The 20,208-nt window shown below is 40.2% G+C and overlaps 1 protein-coding gene across 1 annotated transcript in view; it reads left to right on the top strand.

The window, feature by feature from the left end:
* The window catches only part of RBBP8 (retinoblastoma binding protein 8), a 49,258-nt gene that overhangs the window by 22,764 nt on the left and 6,286 nt on the right, over positions 1 to 20,208 (top strand). Inside the window, 10 exon segments of the mRNA XM_015417142.1 lie at positions 2,775 to 2,876; positions 3,837 to 3,922; positions 5,786 to 5,853; positions 6,970 to 7,852; positions 8,376 to 8,493; positions 8,869 to 8,960; positions 10,692 to 10,803; positions 13,151 to 13,324; positions 13,572 to 13,641; positions 15,069 to 15,165. Coding sequence (XP_015272628.1) covers positions 2,775 to 2,876; positions 3,837 to 3,922; positions 5,786 to 5,853; positions 6,970 to 7,852; positions 8,376 to 8,493; positions 8,869 to 8,960; positions 10,692 to 10,803; positions 13,151 to 13,324; positions 13,572 to 13,641; positions 15,069 to 15,165 — 1,802 coding nt within the window.

The following is a 20,208-nucleotide window of genomic DNA, read 5'->3' on the forward strand; positions in this document are numbered from 1 at the left end:
CTGAGTCCACTGGCACCTTTAAGACCAACAATTTTTTATTCAAGGTATTTGTGCCCATGAAAGGTTATACCTTGAATAAAACTTTGTTGGTCTTAAAGTTGCCACTGGACTCAAATTTTGGGAAAGAGCATACAAATACACTTAATAGAAAACTATTATATATAAAGTGTGGGCCTGTGAGACTCACAGGGAGAATTCCATTTTCCCAAAAACTTTTCTGCTGCAGCTAACCGGGCCCGCTGCAGCTCTCAAGCTGCTGCACTGCTGCCAGGAACTCAATTTAACTCCTCCAGTATATTCTTTTTCAAGATTTCAGATTTTTCTGCAACTTGGGTGGGGGGAGTCCCTAAAGTTTGCAGAAAAATCTGTTCTGGATAAGTGTGGCCCTCGTGGTATCCACAATTGGGGTCATACTTGAGAATTAGATATACAGATATTAAATGAGAAACTTCATTCGACTAATGAAGAAAGTTGCATCTAAAACAACATAAATATTTGCTAATAAGTGACGGTGCTACAAAAAAGAAGGCTTTTAACAATTCAGTAAAAGTGGGTTAGATTCAGAATCGTGGACAATGTAGTGGATCCGAGTCCTTTACGACCACTCCATTGAGCAATGTTTGACCGCTTCCTCCAACTGAAATGGCTTTTCCTTAGGTTGGGGAAGGTGGATCCACACCGGTATCCATTTCATTGCCACTTCCTACGTAGGACTTAGTGGCCTATGCTCCAGACAGCCTTACCCAAAAAACGTCCGTGTACTGCTGCATGCCAGCCATTATCAACAACAAGAAACACGTGCACATCCCTTGTGTAGATCCAGCCATCCTTTCCTGCCTGCCACCCCTCAGAAAGTACAGGTTTATTCATTTGGAGCTCAAGGAATCTATCTGGGAGAAGCAGGAGAGGGGGAAGGAAAAGCTAAGCAGTTGTAGGTGGAAGCTGCATAGTAACAACAGTGCACTGCACCCATCTCTGGCCAAGGGCTAGTGAGGAGGCAGGAAAAACACTCCATTACATTCTGGTCTCTTTCCAGAGATACAGCTGTGTCCTTGAAGATGGATTGTATCCCATATCTTAGAATCTTCGCTGTAACTATGTTGCATTTGCCCAGCTGTGGTATTAGGGGAAATTTATTAATATAGATGAAATGGTTTGCCATTTGTTCTAGGTACAGAATTAATGTATCCAAAGTACCTCTAAATAGATTTTCATTTTAATATGCCATCACTAGATGGGATATTTTCATCTGCCAGCAGTATTTTCATTATTCTCTCTCAAAATGTTAATTATGTAAAAACAGAACCTTTACATAAGTTCTTTAAAACTATTTTGGACACCTTGAGTCTATATGGTAGTTATTCATGTTGTGAAACTTGGAGCAATGTGGAAACATGAGAAACTTTATAGTGTCATAAACTAAATCTAATAGAAGTTCATAAGGATTTCATTATATAATGAAGCTTGGGTTAGAGCATCTTTTCTGTGAGGAAAGAATGAAGAGTCTGGGAGTCTTCAGTTTAGGTAAAAGAAGGCTAAGGTGGAACATAGTACAGGTTCATAAAGTTATGCACAGGGTGGATAAATGTATAGAGGGAGCTTTTTCTCCCCTCTCCAAGCTAAAACCAAGGGTACCCAATGAAACTTATGATAAATAGCTACAGGAAAGACAAAAGGAAATACTTCATTACTCAGTGAGTAGTTAAATTGTGGAATTCACTGCCAGTGGAGGTTGTGATTGCTGTAAGCATAGATTCATGGAGAAAATAGGTCCATCAACTGCTACTAGCCACGGTGAGTAATGGGAGCCTCAATTTTCAGAGGCAATAAACCACTGAAACCCACTACTAGGAGACAACATCAGGGCTTGGCCTCTGTGCTTTGTTTGTTGGTCCTCCAGGGTAACTGGTTGGTTGCTGAGTGAAACAGGACGCTGGACTCCTTTTATGTATCAGCACTTTTCACAAAAAATGCCTAGGGCTAAATAAATACCCCTGTCCTAAATCCTGAGAGCTGTCTCCATCTTCTAAGCTTATACTACATATACTCAAATCAATATTTAGGTGCTTCCAACTTAGAATATTTTGTTTTAGTTTTTATTACCAACCCTCCCCATTTGCTCTGTTTGGAGCAGGTAACATAGTATAATGAGCTAGGCCAAATGCCCAACTGGAGTAAAACTCCAACTCTGGCTGGTTTTTGGTTACCAGGGTAAGCCGCCTTGAGGCGGCCTTGGCTGGGAGGGCGGGGTAAAAATCCAATAAATAAATAAATAAATAAGCAAGCAGTTGAGAGGTTAATTTTAATCTGTTTTCTACATTGAGTTTATACCTCTCAACTGTTTACCCTGGCAACTAAAAGCCGTCCAGAGTCAGACGTTCAGTCCAAGGGGGGGAAAGAGATTCAGTGTCGTAAGATGACCAAAAGACAGTGCTGCAGAGCCTCCCTATTAACAGCAGTCCCAGCAACAGTCCTGTAAGACCAACAGAAAGGCTGTATTACCGTAGAGAGAATAATGGCTTGTCTAAGGGATATAGTAAGTTGGTAACTAAGAGGAGGTTTGAACCTTCTAGCTCATACATGGATACTGCACTACATTATTTATCCTGTGCACAGGGAATAAGCAACTTCCATAGAAGCAAATAGGAATTCATGTGCATAAAGTGCAGTAAATTCCTTAGGATCAGAGTGTCAGATATTACAGAACTGCAAATCAAGCTCGTAACCTGCATCAAAATATAGTTATAAATGAAGCACCTCTTTTTCCTTTCTAGAGCTTGTGAAGGTTGGTTTGTTATCAGCTCAGAATAACGTTCATTCCAGTAAAGAAATATTGGTGGCAGATACCTGCACTACACAGTGTTCACCAGTACCAAGTAAATATAATCTATTTTACCATAATAATGGAAAGGAGCAAAGTGAATTGTGGCTAGCATTCATTCTGTGGAGTGATTTTTCTGTTTGGGTTTGTGACTAGAGGAAAAAGGATAATCCATTGTTGAATTGCTTCTAGGATACTCAGAAGGTACAGAGTTTTCCAACTGTAAAATATGTTAAGTTTATATATTATATATTCTTGCACAACTGTTTAACATTTGTTCTAAAGGAGATTGCCCCTCTCTCAATACTATACAAATTAGTGTTTCATAGTTGATTGACTTGTACAGGCTAAATTTTCAGTGTGCACTGAAAATAACTGAACTGTAGCATCTCAAGTGGGTCAGAATGTTTTGCCATCATGTGGAATCATGTGACTCCTGCCCATTTCTTGTCAGACTCCCTTCATAAAACTAGGAATCTGGTTATTTGATAAGATGTTTTAGGCTTACCGGAAACTTGTCATTTTATAAGGTATCATAAGGGGCTGGCTAGGCAATTTTATTAGTTTTTCATTGTAAACATTCTATTCAGATACTGTGTGTTTGTCTAAAATGTTACCCAGCCTAAAAATTTGAGGAATACGACAGGTTTGTTTTTTTTAATGATAATATTCCAAAATTTGCTCTATGATATGCCTGTACCAGTTACAGTGTAGAAAATCTGAAGGGTCAGGGTTTGATCAGATATGCTCTATATGTTGGTTTTCAAAGAGTGAAAAGGGTATGTGTACATGAACTCATTCTTTCATCATTATAAGCAAAAATTCAAAATTGACTCCTCCAAAATCATGTACTTCAAAAGGAAATCATTCTTCCATAATTTCACAGCTGTCAATTTATGATTCCCTTTCAGTTTTAATTCAATCTGTACAATGTACCAACAAGACTAGAATAAGAATTGCCATGCATGGTATGACTTACTGACTTCATTACTGACTTCATTTTCAATCTGCACAGATGAAAAAGGAACAGGAGACCCTGCCACAACATCGCCTTTTGACTTGGCTGCAGTTGTTGCAGAAACACTTGGACTTGATAATCCTGTAAGTGCAGAGTCTCCCTGTCTTGTCAGAAAGTCCATTCTGGTTCAGGGAGACTCATCCTCATAGGGAAAGTAGCCCCTAATTTTTGTTTCATCTTATGATTCAGCATAAAAGTACTGCCAGCTGTTAATGGCCACATGTAAAGAAGCTGGCTGTTTACAATGCACAGTATAATAACTGCTTATGAGTTCTTGTCTCAGAAAGTAAATGAAAACATACATTGCTGAAAATGAAATATTCCTCTTGAGGTTACTCATTATGAGAGATAAAATCTAGGTTAAAAAAAGATGCCACACTTGCATAAAAATAATGTCTTAGGGAAAACAAATCAGAAGGGGCGGTTTGTTTGACTTATTGGAGAAAAAATCTTGGGAGTCAATTTGAATTAATTACCATGATCCTTCAGTTATAGGTTTAGAAAATAATTAGTAACAAGAGTTTGGCTTCCTCAGGCATCAAATAGGAAAAACCTAGCAAATTATGAGCAACACTGGAAAACTCTATTTAAAATCCTCTTTTTCGTACATGCTCTAAACTCATCTGTGGTGAAACGGGCCTGCTCTGACCTGCAGGCCCCATTTCACCCTGCTCTCTAGGGGTTTCTCAGCACCTGGAGGGGCTTTTCTTTCCAGTAGTAGACCACCACTTGACCTTTGTAAGGAATTAGCCACTGGGAGGGTCAGGGCTCCCAGCTTCCCTTGCAAGTTCTGAGGCCTTGCCTGTGTGTCTCCTGCTGCCCAGTACCTGGTCACTACAGGGACAGTTTACTGCCTTGCACCCTTAGAGGAATAGCCATTTGCCAGCTGACTGCCTTCCCCCTGGTGCTTCTTTTAAAATAGTGTGTCTGAGACAGTGGAGGTCTATGTGGTACAGAGAACCACTCCCAGCACCCAAACTTATAAAGTATTTATTAGAAAGGAAAGCATGCTTTTAGCACAGCACCTGACTGAGCAAGGGTTACAAAAGAAATGGGCAATAACGCAAAGCCTCTATTCCTCTCTCTATACATGCCCCATCAGATGTTAAAATAGGACAGGCCCCTTTTGCGTAGGGTCCCTTTAGAGTTGCCTCTACCTTGAAGCTGTCTCCAGCTTTTCAGCCAAGCACATGGTCAAAATGGCTGCCTTCCCAAAGGAGAGGTCTGTGTGTGCTTATGGATGCAGCATGCAAGGAAAAGACAGCTCCTTCCTTGTTGCAAGGAGTTTTTATCATATCTGTTTCTCCACCCACTGACCAGGTCATCCCAGGTCAGAGAAACATTTCCTAGGCCTTCTTCCTGGAGTTTATTCCTGGATCCATTCCAGTCTGTGTTCCCTGCTTGGAGAAGGGGAAGAACTTGACCCACCCATTATCTCCTGCTAGATCTATAAGCATTTGTATGGAGGTGAACTGAGGTACATCTGGGAAGCAATTGAACTGACTCCCCCCCCCCTTCTTCTGCCTACTCTATGCCTAGAGAGAAAAGAACTGTTGAAATGCAACATGGAGGCTTGGCTCATTTCAAACCTCCTAGGGAAAAAAGGCATTTCTTGACTCATCCATAATTTACAAGTTGATCCTACCACCAACTTTAACCCTAACTGCTGACAAAGACACTAGTGACTGTAAGCGGGGGGGAAAGGAAGAGTCTGCCTGGGTTTGTTTCTCTTGTCCCCATGCATTGTGTGCCATTCAGGGAGTATTCAAAGTACCAGGAACCCTGAGAAATTTAGTGCCCTGGGGCATGGGTGTGATCTTAGCTCGCTCCACTAAACCAGAGTGTCTGTGTATATTTGGGGTGTGTAAAAAAAAAAATTTAGATGCCAAACCGTGAATAAAATTATTCCTTTCTGATGTGATATTTTTGTGCCATGGATTCTTCAGTACAAACAGGGAGACTCAAGAAAGCACATGGCTCATGGATTACCAAAAAGCAATGGCGACAATATGGGGTGAGTCTTCAATATTTTTTTTTAATAAATGAAGGCTTTGAATAGACAGATAAATAAACATACATAGCATAAATTTATTTCAGTTTTTGTAGAAACTAATTTTGGGTTCAGATAGCTTCAGTTGGTCAGGTATGATAAAGTTCAGACTTTGGATACTGTAAAACAAAAAACATTGTATCTGACCCAAAATATTTTTTAAACAGTTTTGTCAGTTACAGGTGAAACATTCCATTTTTATTCAAAGTAGGGATGGACACGAACCTAAAAAATCTGCTTCGGGGCAGTCCCCGAACTGAACCCTGAGCCAAACTGAACCCAAAGGCCTCCAACCGAGCCAGTCTGGCAAGTTCGGTTCCCCCTTTCTCCCAGCTGTGTTGAGCCCAGGAAGGGTTAAATTACTAATGAATGTTTGTATTCAGAGGATGTACCTATCAACAACAGCTAGGACAGAGAAGAATTTTGGAAATGGGGAGAGATTGAAAAATGAAATCCTCCCCATTTTGAGATTCTCAAGGCACTATGAGCAGACCCCAACATATCTCCAACCCTACAGCTTAATGGCCAGTTCTGAACTTATCGTTATTAATCACACATAGAGAAACCGCAAGAAAATGGCCAGAGGTAGGCGTCTGCCCTAACTTACTGTAAGAATAAAAGTAATACATTTCTATGGTGTGTGTATATTATATATAGAGACTCCATAATGCATTTCATTGTTACTAAAATTAACTATTGTTACATACAAACAAACCATCAGGGTTCATATTTCATGTACTATTAAAAAGTCAGTGAAGCATAGTAAAAAGTTTAAAACATGCTAGTATCATCTGCTAAGGCCTCAGAAATGCATGCTTAGTAGATTCTATGCGTTTGGGTCCAATAGAGCGCCTCACTTGTCAGCATTGCTCTTCAGTCTCATCCCTAGTGACACACCTTGCGACCTCACCCTAACCCTTGTTATATTGTAGTAGTAGCTGATCATGCATTCATTAAGCTGATGATTCCCCACTATTTAATTGTTTTTCAATATTTCACATTTAACACTTTATGCATGATGTAGCTTTTCTCAGCAGTGAACCTTTGACGTTTTTTCTTTAATCTTCTGTTTGTGGTCAGGTTTTTAGATCCGTTGGACACCACTCCTCCGCCTGCAGACAGGGATTCTAAGTCCCTCTCTCCTGTTATGGGGGCCTCTGCATCAGCTAACGTGAAGACGAGCATGGGACTGAGTACGAGTCTTTCCCCCTCTGTATTAGCAACGGGACAGAAGTCACATCTGAAAGTCAGCTCTGTCAACAGTTCTTCTTATTGTAGCCCTGAGAAAGTGAGGTCAAAATCTGAAGATGTTGCTTTTTTTGCTCCACCTAACCTTGGAACTGAATTAGCCTCTGTTATCAGTCAGGCTCCAACCAGTTGGCAAGGGGTCATGAAAGAGAATTCAGATGAACCCATTATGTGTGTCACTAACACACGTTCAGATAAAGATGAAAATGTCAAGAGTGATTTCCTTCTTGCACCACAGAAACCACTAGTAAGTAGAAGCACTAAAAGGAAGAAATCTGAGGAGAAAAGTGGGCATGTGACTGGCTTTGGAAAAGAAAATGCCCTCCCAGCCCAAATAGACATTCCTTCTGCTGCCACCAGAGATAACGCGGCTGACAAGCCCCTAGATCTGTCTGATCGTTTTGGTTGTTTTTGGTCTCAAGAAAAAAGCCATGCATCTTCTGAGCTCTCCAAAGCCAGGCTGAGGCAGGCAATTCTCCATGATGTTTTCCAACCACTAGAGGAAGAGACTTCATCCCTTAAAAGCATCAGTGTTAACTACGTAGCAAACAAGGATTTGGAAGAGGATCCCTGTGTACAGGAAGCACTCCTGAAACCTCTGAGCAAAGCACCTATAGAGATTAAACCTCAAGTACCCATAAAAAATGAAGCCCTTGCCTTTTGTATTGTACAGCCAAATGATGCCCTTGAGTCAGAACTCTCTGAAGACATGACAGTAAGTTAACTGGTCAGGGCTTTCCCCCCTCCCCCCGTAGTTCTGGGGGAGGGCTAGCATTTGCAAGGGTATTTCTTATGTGAAGACCATATATCATATGTATAAGGAGTTTTCCTGTAGTTTATTCGTGCATATAGGCTAGGAGGCCAGGGGATCCATAGAAGTGTCTAAAGTGAATTTTGAACAGGTTAGAAATAATATTTGACAGTCCTGAACTTATTTGAACCATGGTTGTGTTTTTAGGTGTGGTGTAGTGGTTAAGAGAGGCAGACTGTCATCTGGAGAACCGGGTTTGATTCCCCATTCCTCTACATGAAACCAGCTGGGTGACCTTGGGTCAGTCACGGTTCTCTCAGAGCTGTTCTCTCAAGCAGTTCTCTTAGAGCTCTCTCCTACCTACCTCACAGGGTGACTGTCGGGAGAGGAAGGGAAGACGATTGTAAAGCCGCTCTGAGACTCCCTTGGGTAGTGAAGAGTCGGGTATAAAAACCAACGCCTCTTCTTCTCTTCCTTCTTTGCTCAGGTCTGTGAACCAACAAGTAAGAAAATAAAGGCAAGGCTTGGAGTGGGTGAACCAGCATCAGTGTTACAACCAAATCCTTGCAGAGTGACGAAAAAGGCACAACAATACAGTCAGCAAGGTATCTGTTAACATCACTGCATTGCATTATGTTCTCTGTCTTCAGCCTTTGATGTGTTGGTGGTGGTGGAAAGTACTGGCAAGTCACATCTGACATATGGCGACCCCCGCAGGGTTTTCAAGGCAAGAGACGTTCAGAGGTGGTTGGCCATTGCCTGCTTCTGCATAGCAACCCTGGATTTCCTTGGGGGTCTCCCATCCAAGTACTAATCAGGGCTGACCTTCCGTGCTTCTTTCACATTTCCTTTTAAAATTTGCCTGTATACGACATCCACCATCTACAGTAGCCACTGGTGTATGTGTGTGTGTTTAGAGTGTTATGCTTGCTAAGACATAAAATTAATGACTTTTACCATTGTTTCATTTTCATTTGAAGATAAGCCATCCTTGGAAAGTGTGCAATGGAGTATAGATCCAGGAGCAGACCTTTCCCAGTATAAGATGGATGTAACTCTAATAGACACAAAAGTAAGCAGTGCTCAATTGTTGCTTCACTCAGTGAGCAAAAATAGTTGTTGCTGTTCGCATAATAGGTTTGTGCAAGATAAAGCAGAACTACACTGTTTTTTAAAATCAGGTTGCTGCCTCTAGGCTGTATACCTAAATCAAAGCTTAGAAAACAAAGATAATTTAATAGAGTAATCCAAAGATTCTGTTGCTGACTAGTGAGAGTTTTCTTGGGTATCTGTATATAGATACTGACAGGGCTATTTTTGGGCAGGAACGCACAGGAACGGAGTTCCGGCTGGATCCTGAGTTGGCCATGCCCAGCAGGAACTCATTAGCATAATAGGCCACACCCAATAGCAGAAACTCATTAAGATTGGCTACATTAGGGGTGTGTGGCCTAACATGCAAAGGAGTTCCTGCTACAAAAAAGCTCTGGGTTTTGACAACAAACAAGGTAAACAGAATAAGAAGCAAAAGGTGGGTGTGGCTGGATGAGCACACTTCTGGTAGCATGGGGGTGTGGCCTAATGTGGTAATGAGCTGTGCTGTCAGGGTATGGCCTAATATGCTAATGGATTTTGCTGTTGGGTGTGGCCTGTTATGCTAATGAGTTCCTGCTGGGCTTTTTCTACAAACGGAGCCCTGGATACTGAACTTTTGTGAAAACACCACTACATCAAAATTTCTCCAACCGTGGAAAGTTAATGTGTCAGAGAACCAGTACTCCCACTTTCCTGCACACACCTCCTGTCCTCTGATCTCACAAAGGGAATATCATACCACATGACACTGAAAGAAGCTTAGAGACCAATCCTGAGTAGCTCTACTCAGAATCCTGGTCTTAAATTGGGCTTACTCTCAAGAAAATAGTTTTAGGATGGCACTTTTGCTGAAGTTATTTTTTAAAAGCCCAAACTGCTTGCTTGCCTTCCTTAAATGAAAGTTTTGTGTTGGAAAATTTGCCATCAGTTTATCTGCTTGAAACATATATATCTTGTCTCTTCAGATGTTTGTAAAATTTCAAGGAACAATTTGAAATATGGTCTCATCGTGGTAGTTTGCCATAGCAATATAATGTTTCAAACAAATCAGTTTTTCCAAATAAAACTCAAGCTGTTTTATTAAAGTCAAGTAGCAAGCTTTTGTCCCTTTGTCATGCTAAAAGTATTCTGAAAACATGGGCCTATTGAACAGGAAAAATGTTTTGTAATGTTGTAGTATGGCCCACAAGCACGCAACATTTTCTTTCCAGAGGGCTATACTGAAAGCCTTTTATGTGTGTGTGTGACTGGACTATTAGACCTGAAGTCCTGTCTTTCTTACAGTTAAAATATACGCACACACAAAATGGACAGGAACTGGGTCTAATTTCTTTTATTTTTCCAGATTCAGGATTGGGAATGTAATTTTCTATTCAGTATATTTTAAAATCCCAACTGTATTTAAATGCAAATCCAATTTCCTGGTCCTAGAAATCATGACATTTGAAGCTGAGATGTCAGAGGTTCCATTGCTTACGTGAGTGAAGGAAGCAACCAAACATAATGGATGAACCATCTTTGAGATGTTTAGGATTCTAATAGAATCTAATAGGTTTCATAGGGCAGGTGCAACATGTGACCAACAGTCTAAACATTGTTAAGTGCTCATATGTTGGACACATGGTAGATGTTAAGCAGTTATGCATTGGCTGTTCTCTTTTTTTAAGTGTGGTTGCTGTAATTATTTTTTAACTGTGTTGCCAATAAGGAAAATACCCAAACAAGATTTGAAGCAGAGACAGTAGATATGGAACATACATACGTCAGTGAAAGTATTCTGCTGAGACTGAAAAATCAGGAACAGAAAGCAAACAGTCCACGTAAGTTGTTTTGTTTTTAATTGACTGAACAATAGAAATCCATAACAGTATGTGAAATTCAGTTCTGTTGATAACAACCAAAAACTTGTCTGTATGTGACTCTGCCAGTTGATTATCAAGTACTTAACAAGGGGTCAGTGTGTGAACAGCCCACTAGGTTTGAAACCATCAGAACCCAGGGATCACACAACAGATATAATGAGAAACCTCAGCAGGTTACAGTCAGTTTAGCGAATAAAGAACAAAGGAAATATCCTCTGAGCATTTTGTGAAGTCACAATCAGTGCAAAATGGGTGAGAAGAAACTGCTACACACTGAAAGTGCTGGGATTGACCTTTAAAGCCCCATACAAGTCGGGGTTAACATATCTTAAGGGCTGCCTGCTCCCATATGAACCTGCCCAACCACTCTGGTTGTCTTCAGAGGCTCTGGTTCAGGTGCCCTGGCCGCCTGAAATCAGACAGGTGGCAACCCAAGAAAAGGCCTTCTGGGTTGTGGCACTGAGACTTTGGAACTCCCTTGCCAGGGAGATTCATCTGTCTCCCTCTGTCCTTATCCTCTACCAGTGTGTAAAGACTTCTGGTGTTTTTTGTTTTTGCTTTTTGGTTCAGTGTTCCCGTGCTTTTATTAGCTCTTCTCCCTGTTTGTGTGTTTATGTTTTAATTGTTTTGAATACTTTGATATATAGTTGATTTTAAACGCTGTTTTAATGTTTGAGATGCATTAATGTTTACCACATGGGGGCCCTGATTTGGCTGGAAAGGCAGCACAGATATGTTTTGAACAGGTAAACAGATAAAATTAATTAGTTTATGAACTTTGGGATCATGTTCTCACATGAGAAGCAGGCTCACAGTCACAGATGTGCTTGGACCCAGCATTATTATCTAGGTGACAGCCATAGCCTGGTTTTATATTTCCACTTTCGCTTATTTACCAGCTGCATGTATTTCTAGATAGAACTGATCTGATCCCACTACCTTCATTCCCTAGTAACTTGTTAACTGGAGAATTATAGTCCATGTACTTCAGCTGATCCAGAACAAGCCATCTCATCTGTCTAGAGCTGGTTGCTGGACACACATAACCCTATCAGAAATCTTGACTGGCTAACAGTTAACTCAAGGTGCTGGTCCTAAACTGTGGGGGTCTATGATACTTTAGGGAGCACTTTCTCCCGCATACACCTACCCAGGAAATTGGATATTGATTATTTAGTCACCATCTTTATCAGCAACAAAACATTGTCTGCTGGGTATGAGGCTTTCCAGTAACGTAACCAACACTTTGGAACGCCCCCCTGATCTAATAAGCCTATTCAACTGGTATCTATGAATGGTTGCTGAAAACCTTCTCCACCAGGCCTTTTATGCCATTAATTTAAATGACACTGCTGTCCTTTAATTTTATGGATTATAAAACTGTACTTGATACTTTATGTTTTGATTCTGTACTTTTATGCTTTATTGCAGTAGGTGTGATGGCCTCGGGACCAAAAAACCTAGTGCAATTCTAAATTAAAATCTGTGGCACTTACAGGTAGCCTAAAGAAAATTAACTTGTCCATGTCCCACCCTGAACATAGCATATTCTGGTACCCTTTCCAAACCTATTCTTTATCTTTAAAGGTAAAGGTAAAGGTTCCCTTGCTCGAAAGCCAGTCGAATCCGACTCTAGGGTTGCGGTGCTCATCTCCATTTCCAAGCCGAAGAGCCAGCGCTGTCTGAAGACATTTCCGTGGTCATGTGGCCGGCATGACTAAACACCAAGGTGCACGGAACACTGTTACCTTTCCACTGAAGTGGTACCTATTTATCTACTTGCAATTTCTTGCTTTCGAACTGCTAGGTTGGCAGGAGCTGGAACTAGAGACGGGAGCTCACTCCGTCATGCAGCACACTCGGGTCTCGAACTGCTGAACTACCGACCTTCCACAGCCTGCAGTTCAGCGTCTTAACCACTTGAGCCACCGCAGCTCTATTCTTTATCTTTACCGGATAGTTAATGTTTTATGTTCTTTACCTGATAGTTTTATGTCCTTATTAAGTAAGGTTTAAGAAACATAATAGTAAAAGCCCTTCTTTTGACACGTGTTGAGCTATAGATTTTATCACTATCCTGAATTAGTTACAGGAACAATCTGTATATTGGAAATCCATGCACAATTACGTTTTTATTAATGGATGCATGCTATTCAACATGATACCACATACTAACAGCAAATCAAGGAATAGAAACAAGATTGTTTGCAGATGAATAAAGCAAATATTTGATATAACCATGCTGCTTTATTAACCTGAATTGCCAAGAATGATGCTAGTAATTCCTGTATGTTTATGTTTATAGAAAGCGAAATAAGAAAGAATGGTGACTTAACAGTAATATTTGATCAGACGACATATGAAGAATACAACTCCTATTTAGAAGATGATAATCTTCCAGAATGTAACAATAAAGATGTGTCTCAAGAACAAGGGGAAGACGATAAGACAATATCAACAGGAAAGAAAAACCAACAGAGTAATTTTTATTTTGTAGTCTACCCTATATAAATAGGATGAGAGTATAACTTTTCTTTTGAATGCATGAAGATGATCCTTAACATTTTGTTTTTACATTCTAATGATTTCATTTATGGAAACGTTGATATATCTTGTGTGGATAAATTGATAGATAACTATGATCAAGTATCTTCAGAGAAATTTATGACAATATCATGTTATCGTAAGCAGTATTTCACTTTAAGGCATATTTTATGTATTATCAGGACATGAAGACAAAAAAGATAAAACCAAACAGAAGGCTTTTGTTGAGCCCTATTTTAAAAGTGATGAAAGGTAAATATGTATTTTAATGTAGTTTCTGCACTGTAAAAATTATTCAGTTTTTTTCTCTGCACGTTATTACATTGCAAAGCTGGAAGTCTGTTCCTGGGAAAGATTTACAAAGAAATTAACAGTACAAAATATATGTCTGGAATACTTGTCAATTTAACAGTAAGAAAATATGACTGTGTAGATGAAACTTGCTTCCCACATAAAGACTGAGAAAGATAAGAAGCAAAGGAATGTTTTTCTTGTTACCATTATTTGATTGACATTTGGGATGTTGATTACTTGCCCAAGCTTTTTTCATTATAGCTGTTTAGTAAACTATTAAAATGACTGGATATGATGCAGTAGCAGCATTTATACTATCTTTGGACACCTGTTATGATCAAGTCACCTTGAAGTCTATGCAGTTTGAATAATAATTAACAATGACCAAGTTCAGAAGAACAATACTAGATTGTCAGAGTCAAGGTGCAAGCCAAGTCAGAGTCAAGATTCAGCCCAGAAGGTCAGTTATCAGAGAGCAGAGTCCAGTTTTATTTATTTATTTATTTATTTATTTTGGGATTTATATCCCGCCCTACCCGTGCGGCCCAGGGCGGCGAACAAGCGGCAACGCCGGAAATAAAACATAAGTTACAATTAAAACATCAGTAATACAAGCTAAAATGGTGCTCTACAGTTAGTTATAAATGGTGCTCTACAGTTAGTTATAAAAGTTCATTTTAACAGTTCAGAGTATGGGTCCAGAAAGCAAGGTCTAGCAGTCCAAGGTCATATAAAAGAGCAAGCAGGTCCAATACCCAAGTCCAAAGGTTACTGGAGTGGAGCAGAGTCAGGAGCTGTGGTCACAGAGTCCACTGGGTGGTGACTTGTTGCTCCTACCCCTAGCAGTCTCCCTTGTCTGGCTTTTAGAGGCATTGTTTGCAAGGTCTTGGAAGTAAACCCGCAGCTACTCATCATCAGCAAGCAGTTGGCATCAGGCCAGGAGACTAGTGCTTTGTCTTCTCTCCTGGAACTCCATTCTAAGTCTTCATCTCCAGCACTCAAAGGGTGTGGGTGAAACTGGAGGGCTGGTAATGACCACCTGGGTTTCATCTGTTGGAGGGACTGGAAGGTGTTGGTGGCCCTGCATCAGTTGGCTGCAGTTCATCTTCTTGCCTGGGCTTCTGCTGCTTCAGATCTGGCTACACAGGACTCCTCTCCTCCTGAGGAGTCCTTCTCTCCTGACTGACCCACGACATAGAGCTACTGCCATGATGGTGACAAGATCCTGCTTTTTTCTCTTATATGTAAATAAAGCAATAGTTAAATCAAATTGCTGACACTTCTGGTAGAGTTCCTCTTAATGTTGCATCATTAAGCAAGTATAGAATAAAAAAAATTGCAGCATCAAGTTTCAATCCTAGCAATGTCTCTTTTTTACTTTCTAGAAAGAACTCTGTATTAGATTTTCCTCATATTGAGGTTGTTCGTAAGAGAGATGAGAGAAGAAAATTACCTGGCCATACTTGTAAAGAGTGTGATATAGTAAGTAAATTATTTCCTTTTCTTGTATGAGTCAGAATACCTTTTTTTCAGTAGAATTCAGTAGAATTTTCTACCTTCCACCTATGACATGTCTTGCATATGGAGCATTATCTTGCATATGGAACATGGGGCAAAATGCAGAGAGGGCTGTAACCAGATGGAACCATAGAGTCCCAGAGTACAGGGAGAGCATTCAGGGTGTGGTTGGAGGGAACATAATGCTTGCTGAGCCTATACCTGTGTGGTCTGATCAGTGCCTGGACTGAAGGCCTCTTGAGAACCTGATGCAAATTGACTGAAGAGACAGGGAGCTTCAGAAGCCTGATGTGTGAGCACTCATACAAGCAGCATGATCATTTTGGATCTTGCTTTCTCAAAGATTTGTATCTCTATTTTGTTTGCTATACATGATATTTAAACTGACAATGTATTTTATGGCAATTATAATTCTTCATTTGGGCACTAAGTTATATGAATAATGTATTAGCAAATACTTTCTTAGTTTTAGCATGCTTTTTCTTGCCTCTGACTTATTGCACTGCTTCAGATAGCCTAATATAAAATGCATCCAATAATTGTATGAGAGCAATTTGTGTATATAATTTGCTACCACATTATCTTTCAGAGAAGCATTATTGCTTACTGTTTAATTTTCCATTTTTAACCATTTTTTCCAGTTTCTCCATTTAAAACGAGCACATTAATGTATTTCTGAAATGGAACCTTAAAAAGGAAAAGCAATAAAATCTCTGTACATAGCTTAATTTATAGCTCACTGTGGAACTGAATTCTCTGTTCCAAAATATGTGAAACTTAGAAGCCTTGAATAAAAACAGGACATAAAAGCAGCTCTGTGTCTTGTGCCAAGAGTTGTGTGTGAACAATTTTAATTTCCTGTCTGTGTACAGTACAGAGCTTTTCCTCTCCAGGAACTTGGTTCTTGTTACATTTTGGCGACTGTGAGGTCAAAAACATTTTGAGACACTTTTTGTAATAAGGAAAAGTTTCAATAAAGACAGAATTTGTAAGCATTTATGAAAAGAACTTCTTGTATAAACTATCCAAGAAGAATGTTTCACAAAAATATATGGAATGTCAGTAAAGGCATTTTTACTAAAACAGTGGGATAAGACACAGAAGACTTCTAAACCAGGGTCCAGCTAGATGGGAAAGTTAAATTAGAATGAAAATATTTTGATTAACACTTGTGGCTCTGAATGTATTCTACAAAGAATGAGGAAGCATCTGGGGAAATAGATAGAAGTGATAAGCTATATTGCATCATTAAAAACTATCTTGCTGTATCAGGCCATGATCTATCTAGCCTAGCATCCTGTTTCCAGCAGTGGCCACCCAACTGCCTCTGGGAAGCCTGCAAGCAGAGAATGAAAGAAGCAGCCTTCCCCTATTTGACTTCAGCATCTGGTATTAAGAATTATACTGCCTCCATTTTCCTACTGAAGTTAAATAGCCATTGGTAGACAGATGCATAGTCTACTGGTCTTCTGAAGTCATTTAAACCAGCAGTGGCCATAATTCACTTGCAGTAGTAAATTCTGTAAGTTAATTTTACATTTTGTGAAAGATTACTTTCATTTGTCTGCCTGAACCCAATACCTATCAAATTCACTGGTGACCTATTAAATATGGTTGTGTAATATCAAGTTTGTTGAACTCCTATAAGTTCCATATTGTTAATCTACGTTCTTTTAATGACAGCCATTTATAGTATGATGGTTATGTAGATCAATGTTTGCTTCAGATTGTATGCTTGGATTTAGTGCATTGTGGTTTGCTTGTTGTCTTTGATCATTCTGTACCAGGAACAGAGAGGCCAGTCTCTATGTGAGGTTCAGCACCACCTCCTGGTTGTAAGTAGAGATGTGAAAGCCCAGGGGGGGAAATGGAAGAATTTGGGAGAGGACAACACAGGGTTTTCTCAAAAAAAACCAAAACATTTTTCTGATGGAGAAATTGGAAGTTTGGGGGAGTACTGAAAAAAAATCCAGTGAAATAATTTCTCCTTTAGAATGAGTGAAATGATTTTGAATACAAGATGGGCATGCTGTAGTTCTGCTCCTAGAAGGATATCTAGTCTTCATGAAGGAAACATGCAGGGCTGTCATTGTTTTTCAGCCTTTGCATACCTTCTGTTGTCCTTTTGACCTGACTTGTGGTTGACCTTTTTATTTCTCCCTCTAACCACTGTGACACACATAACCACAGATCGGGTAAAAAGTAGTTTATTGGCCTGCCTTGCAGGAGGAAGAAAAAAGATGAGAAGAAAATAGGGCGGAAACTGCACCAAAGTTTCAGAGGGAAACTTAAAGTTTTGTTAAAAACTTGGTTCTCTCTAACCTGATAGCAAAACTAAGACAGCAGAGGGTGCATCAGCCTGTAGTTTTCTTTCAAGTGTTGGGTACATTTGCAATTTTGTTTGTACAAAAGGCATTTAGGTAGGGACCTAACAGAAGCAGAAGAGATTAGGAAAAGATGGCAAGAATACACAGAAGAACTATACAAGAAAAACCTTGATGTCCTTGACAACCATAACGGTATAATCACTGACCTCGAGCCAGACATCCTGGAATGTGAAGTTAAATGGGCCTTAGAAAGCATTACTAACAACAAAGCTAGTGGAGGTGATGGTATCCCAGCTGAGCTATTCAAAGTCTTAAAAGATGATGCTGTTAAAGTGCTGCACTCAATTTGCCAGCAAATTTGGACAACGCAACAGTGGCCACAGGATTGGTAAAGGTCAGTATACATTCCAATCCCAAAGAAGGGCAATGCCAAGGAATCTTCAAACTATCGCACAATTGCACTCATATCACACGCTAGCAAGGTCATGCTCAAGATCTTACAAGCTAGGCTTCAAGAGTATGGGGATAGAGAACTGCCAGAAGTACAAGCTGGGTTTCGAAGAGGTAGAGGAACTAGAGATCAAATTGCCAACATTCGCTGGATTATGGAGAAAGCAAGAGAGTACCAGAAAAACATCTACTTCTGCTTCATTGACTATGCTAAAGCCTTTGACTGTGTGGATCAAACAAACAATGGCAGGTCCTTAAAGAGATGGGAGTACCAGACCACGTCACATATCTCTTGAGAAACCTGTATAAGGGCCAAGAAGCGACAGTTAGAACCGGATATGGAACAACTGATTGGTTCAGCATAGGAAAAGGAGTACGACAAGGATGTATATTGTCACCTTGCTTATTTAATATATATGCAGAGTACATCATGCGAAATGCTGGCCTGGATGAATCACAAGCGGGAATTAAGATTGCTGGGGAAAAGATCAACAACCTCAGATATGCAGACGATACCACTCTAATGGCAGAAAGTGAAGAGGACCTAAAGAGCCTCTTGCTCAGGGTAAAAGAGGAGAGCGCAAAAGTGGGCTTGAAGCTCAACATCAAAAAAACTAAGATCATGGCATCCGGCCCCATCACTCCTTGGCAAATAGAAGGGGAAGCATTGACTTCGCTGGCCCCTTCCAAGGACTGATATTCCTGGTCACTGTGGACTCCTACTCTAAGTCAATCCTAAAAGGAATCAACACTGACTGTTCCCTGGAAGGCCAGATAATGAAACTGAAGCTCAAATACTTTGGCCACCAAATGAGAAGAGAGCACTCACTGGAGAAGACCCTGATGCTGGGAAAGATTGAAGGTCAAAGAAGACGGGGACAGCAAAGGATGAGATGGTTAGACAGTGTCATAGATCCAACAAACATGAAATTGAGCAAACTTCAGAAGACGGCGGAAAACAGGAGGGCCTGGCGTGATCTGGTCCATGGGGTCGCGAAGAGTCGGACTCGACAGTGTGACTGAACAACAACAAAGGCATTTATAATTTAAATTCTTTAAATATGTCAAATATTGCAATTTTATATGCTAAGTTATAAATTATGCAATTTATGTTGTCACTGTGGTAAAATTAGTTTAGGTTTGATAGAACATTAACATCCATATACTTCAGTTTCCCCCCAAATTTCTGTTTTTTCTGGGGGGGAAACTTGGGGGGGGGGGGAATGACTATTACATGAATGGCTCTAATGCCCAACCTTTTACCTCCCTATGGTTTTCCACTGTCCTCTGAGCAGGAAATCTTTCAGCTACACAATTATGAAGGCTCTTCCAGAGGCTATGAAAAGCTGGGCGATTTATAATTTTGGGGGTGACCTTTTATCTATTAATGCTCTGGCTTGTTCAGTTTTCATAAGAATTCTTTTGTTTTGTATCATTTTTAAATTAATCTTGACTACTTCTTTGGAGAAAGGTGGGTCAAAACTGTCACGGCATTCCAGGAAACTTGCAGTAGTTCTTGGATTGGTAGCTGCCTACGTGCAACCAGGCCCAAAGGGTACTTAGATTCTTATCTGTGTGGTTTCCAGTCTCTTTGACTGGGTGCCCACCTTCAGGAACAAATCGGTTGGAATCTCAGGCAAGCTTCAAGAAATTGGTAGCCTTCAGATGTCTCACACTGTCTGCATGGCAGCTAGTGCAAACATAATAGTCATCAAGCCTGGATGGAGGACACCCTCACCTCAGAAAATGTATCCAGTATCTTCAGCATGACTGTGAAGTGGCCCAGCAGGCAAATAGTTTGGAAACACCAATGGAAGTTACACTGTTAAGTGTTCTGGAATTTCTACAGGGTGGTCTGCGGAAAGAACTTTGGCACCAGTACCTTCATGACACAGGCCTCTGTACTGAGCAAAGAAGTGTGTTGTAGAAACAAGAAAAATCTGTATCCAGTTCTGTTAGTCACTTTCATTTGAGGGCGTCAGAGTTTGGGAATCTGAGTTTTAATTTTTGAACAGGTTTTTTTTTCCTTTTAAAAAAAGATAGCGATAGTTTGACCCTGCATTTTTATTTTTGCAGAAAGTTGGTTCTTTTCCAGTAGGTCTCAGGAAATGGCATTGCCTAATTTTCCTCAAATCCTATTCTTAGGGGTGACCATGTTGGATATTCTTGGACAGCAGATAATGGAAAAGGAAGGGGTTCTCCCCATGTCCTTCTAACTGCCTTCCATGGG

This window comes from Gekko japonicus, unplaced genomic scaffold, assembly GCF_001447785.1.
Source record: "Gekko japonicus isolate JY-2015 unplaced genomic scaffold, Gekko_japonicus_V1.1 scaffold1055, whole genome shotgun sequence".
Taxonomy (NCBI): domain Eukaryota; kingdom Metazoa; phylum Chordata; class Lepidosauria; order Squamata; family Gekkonidae; genus Gekko; species Gekko japonicus.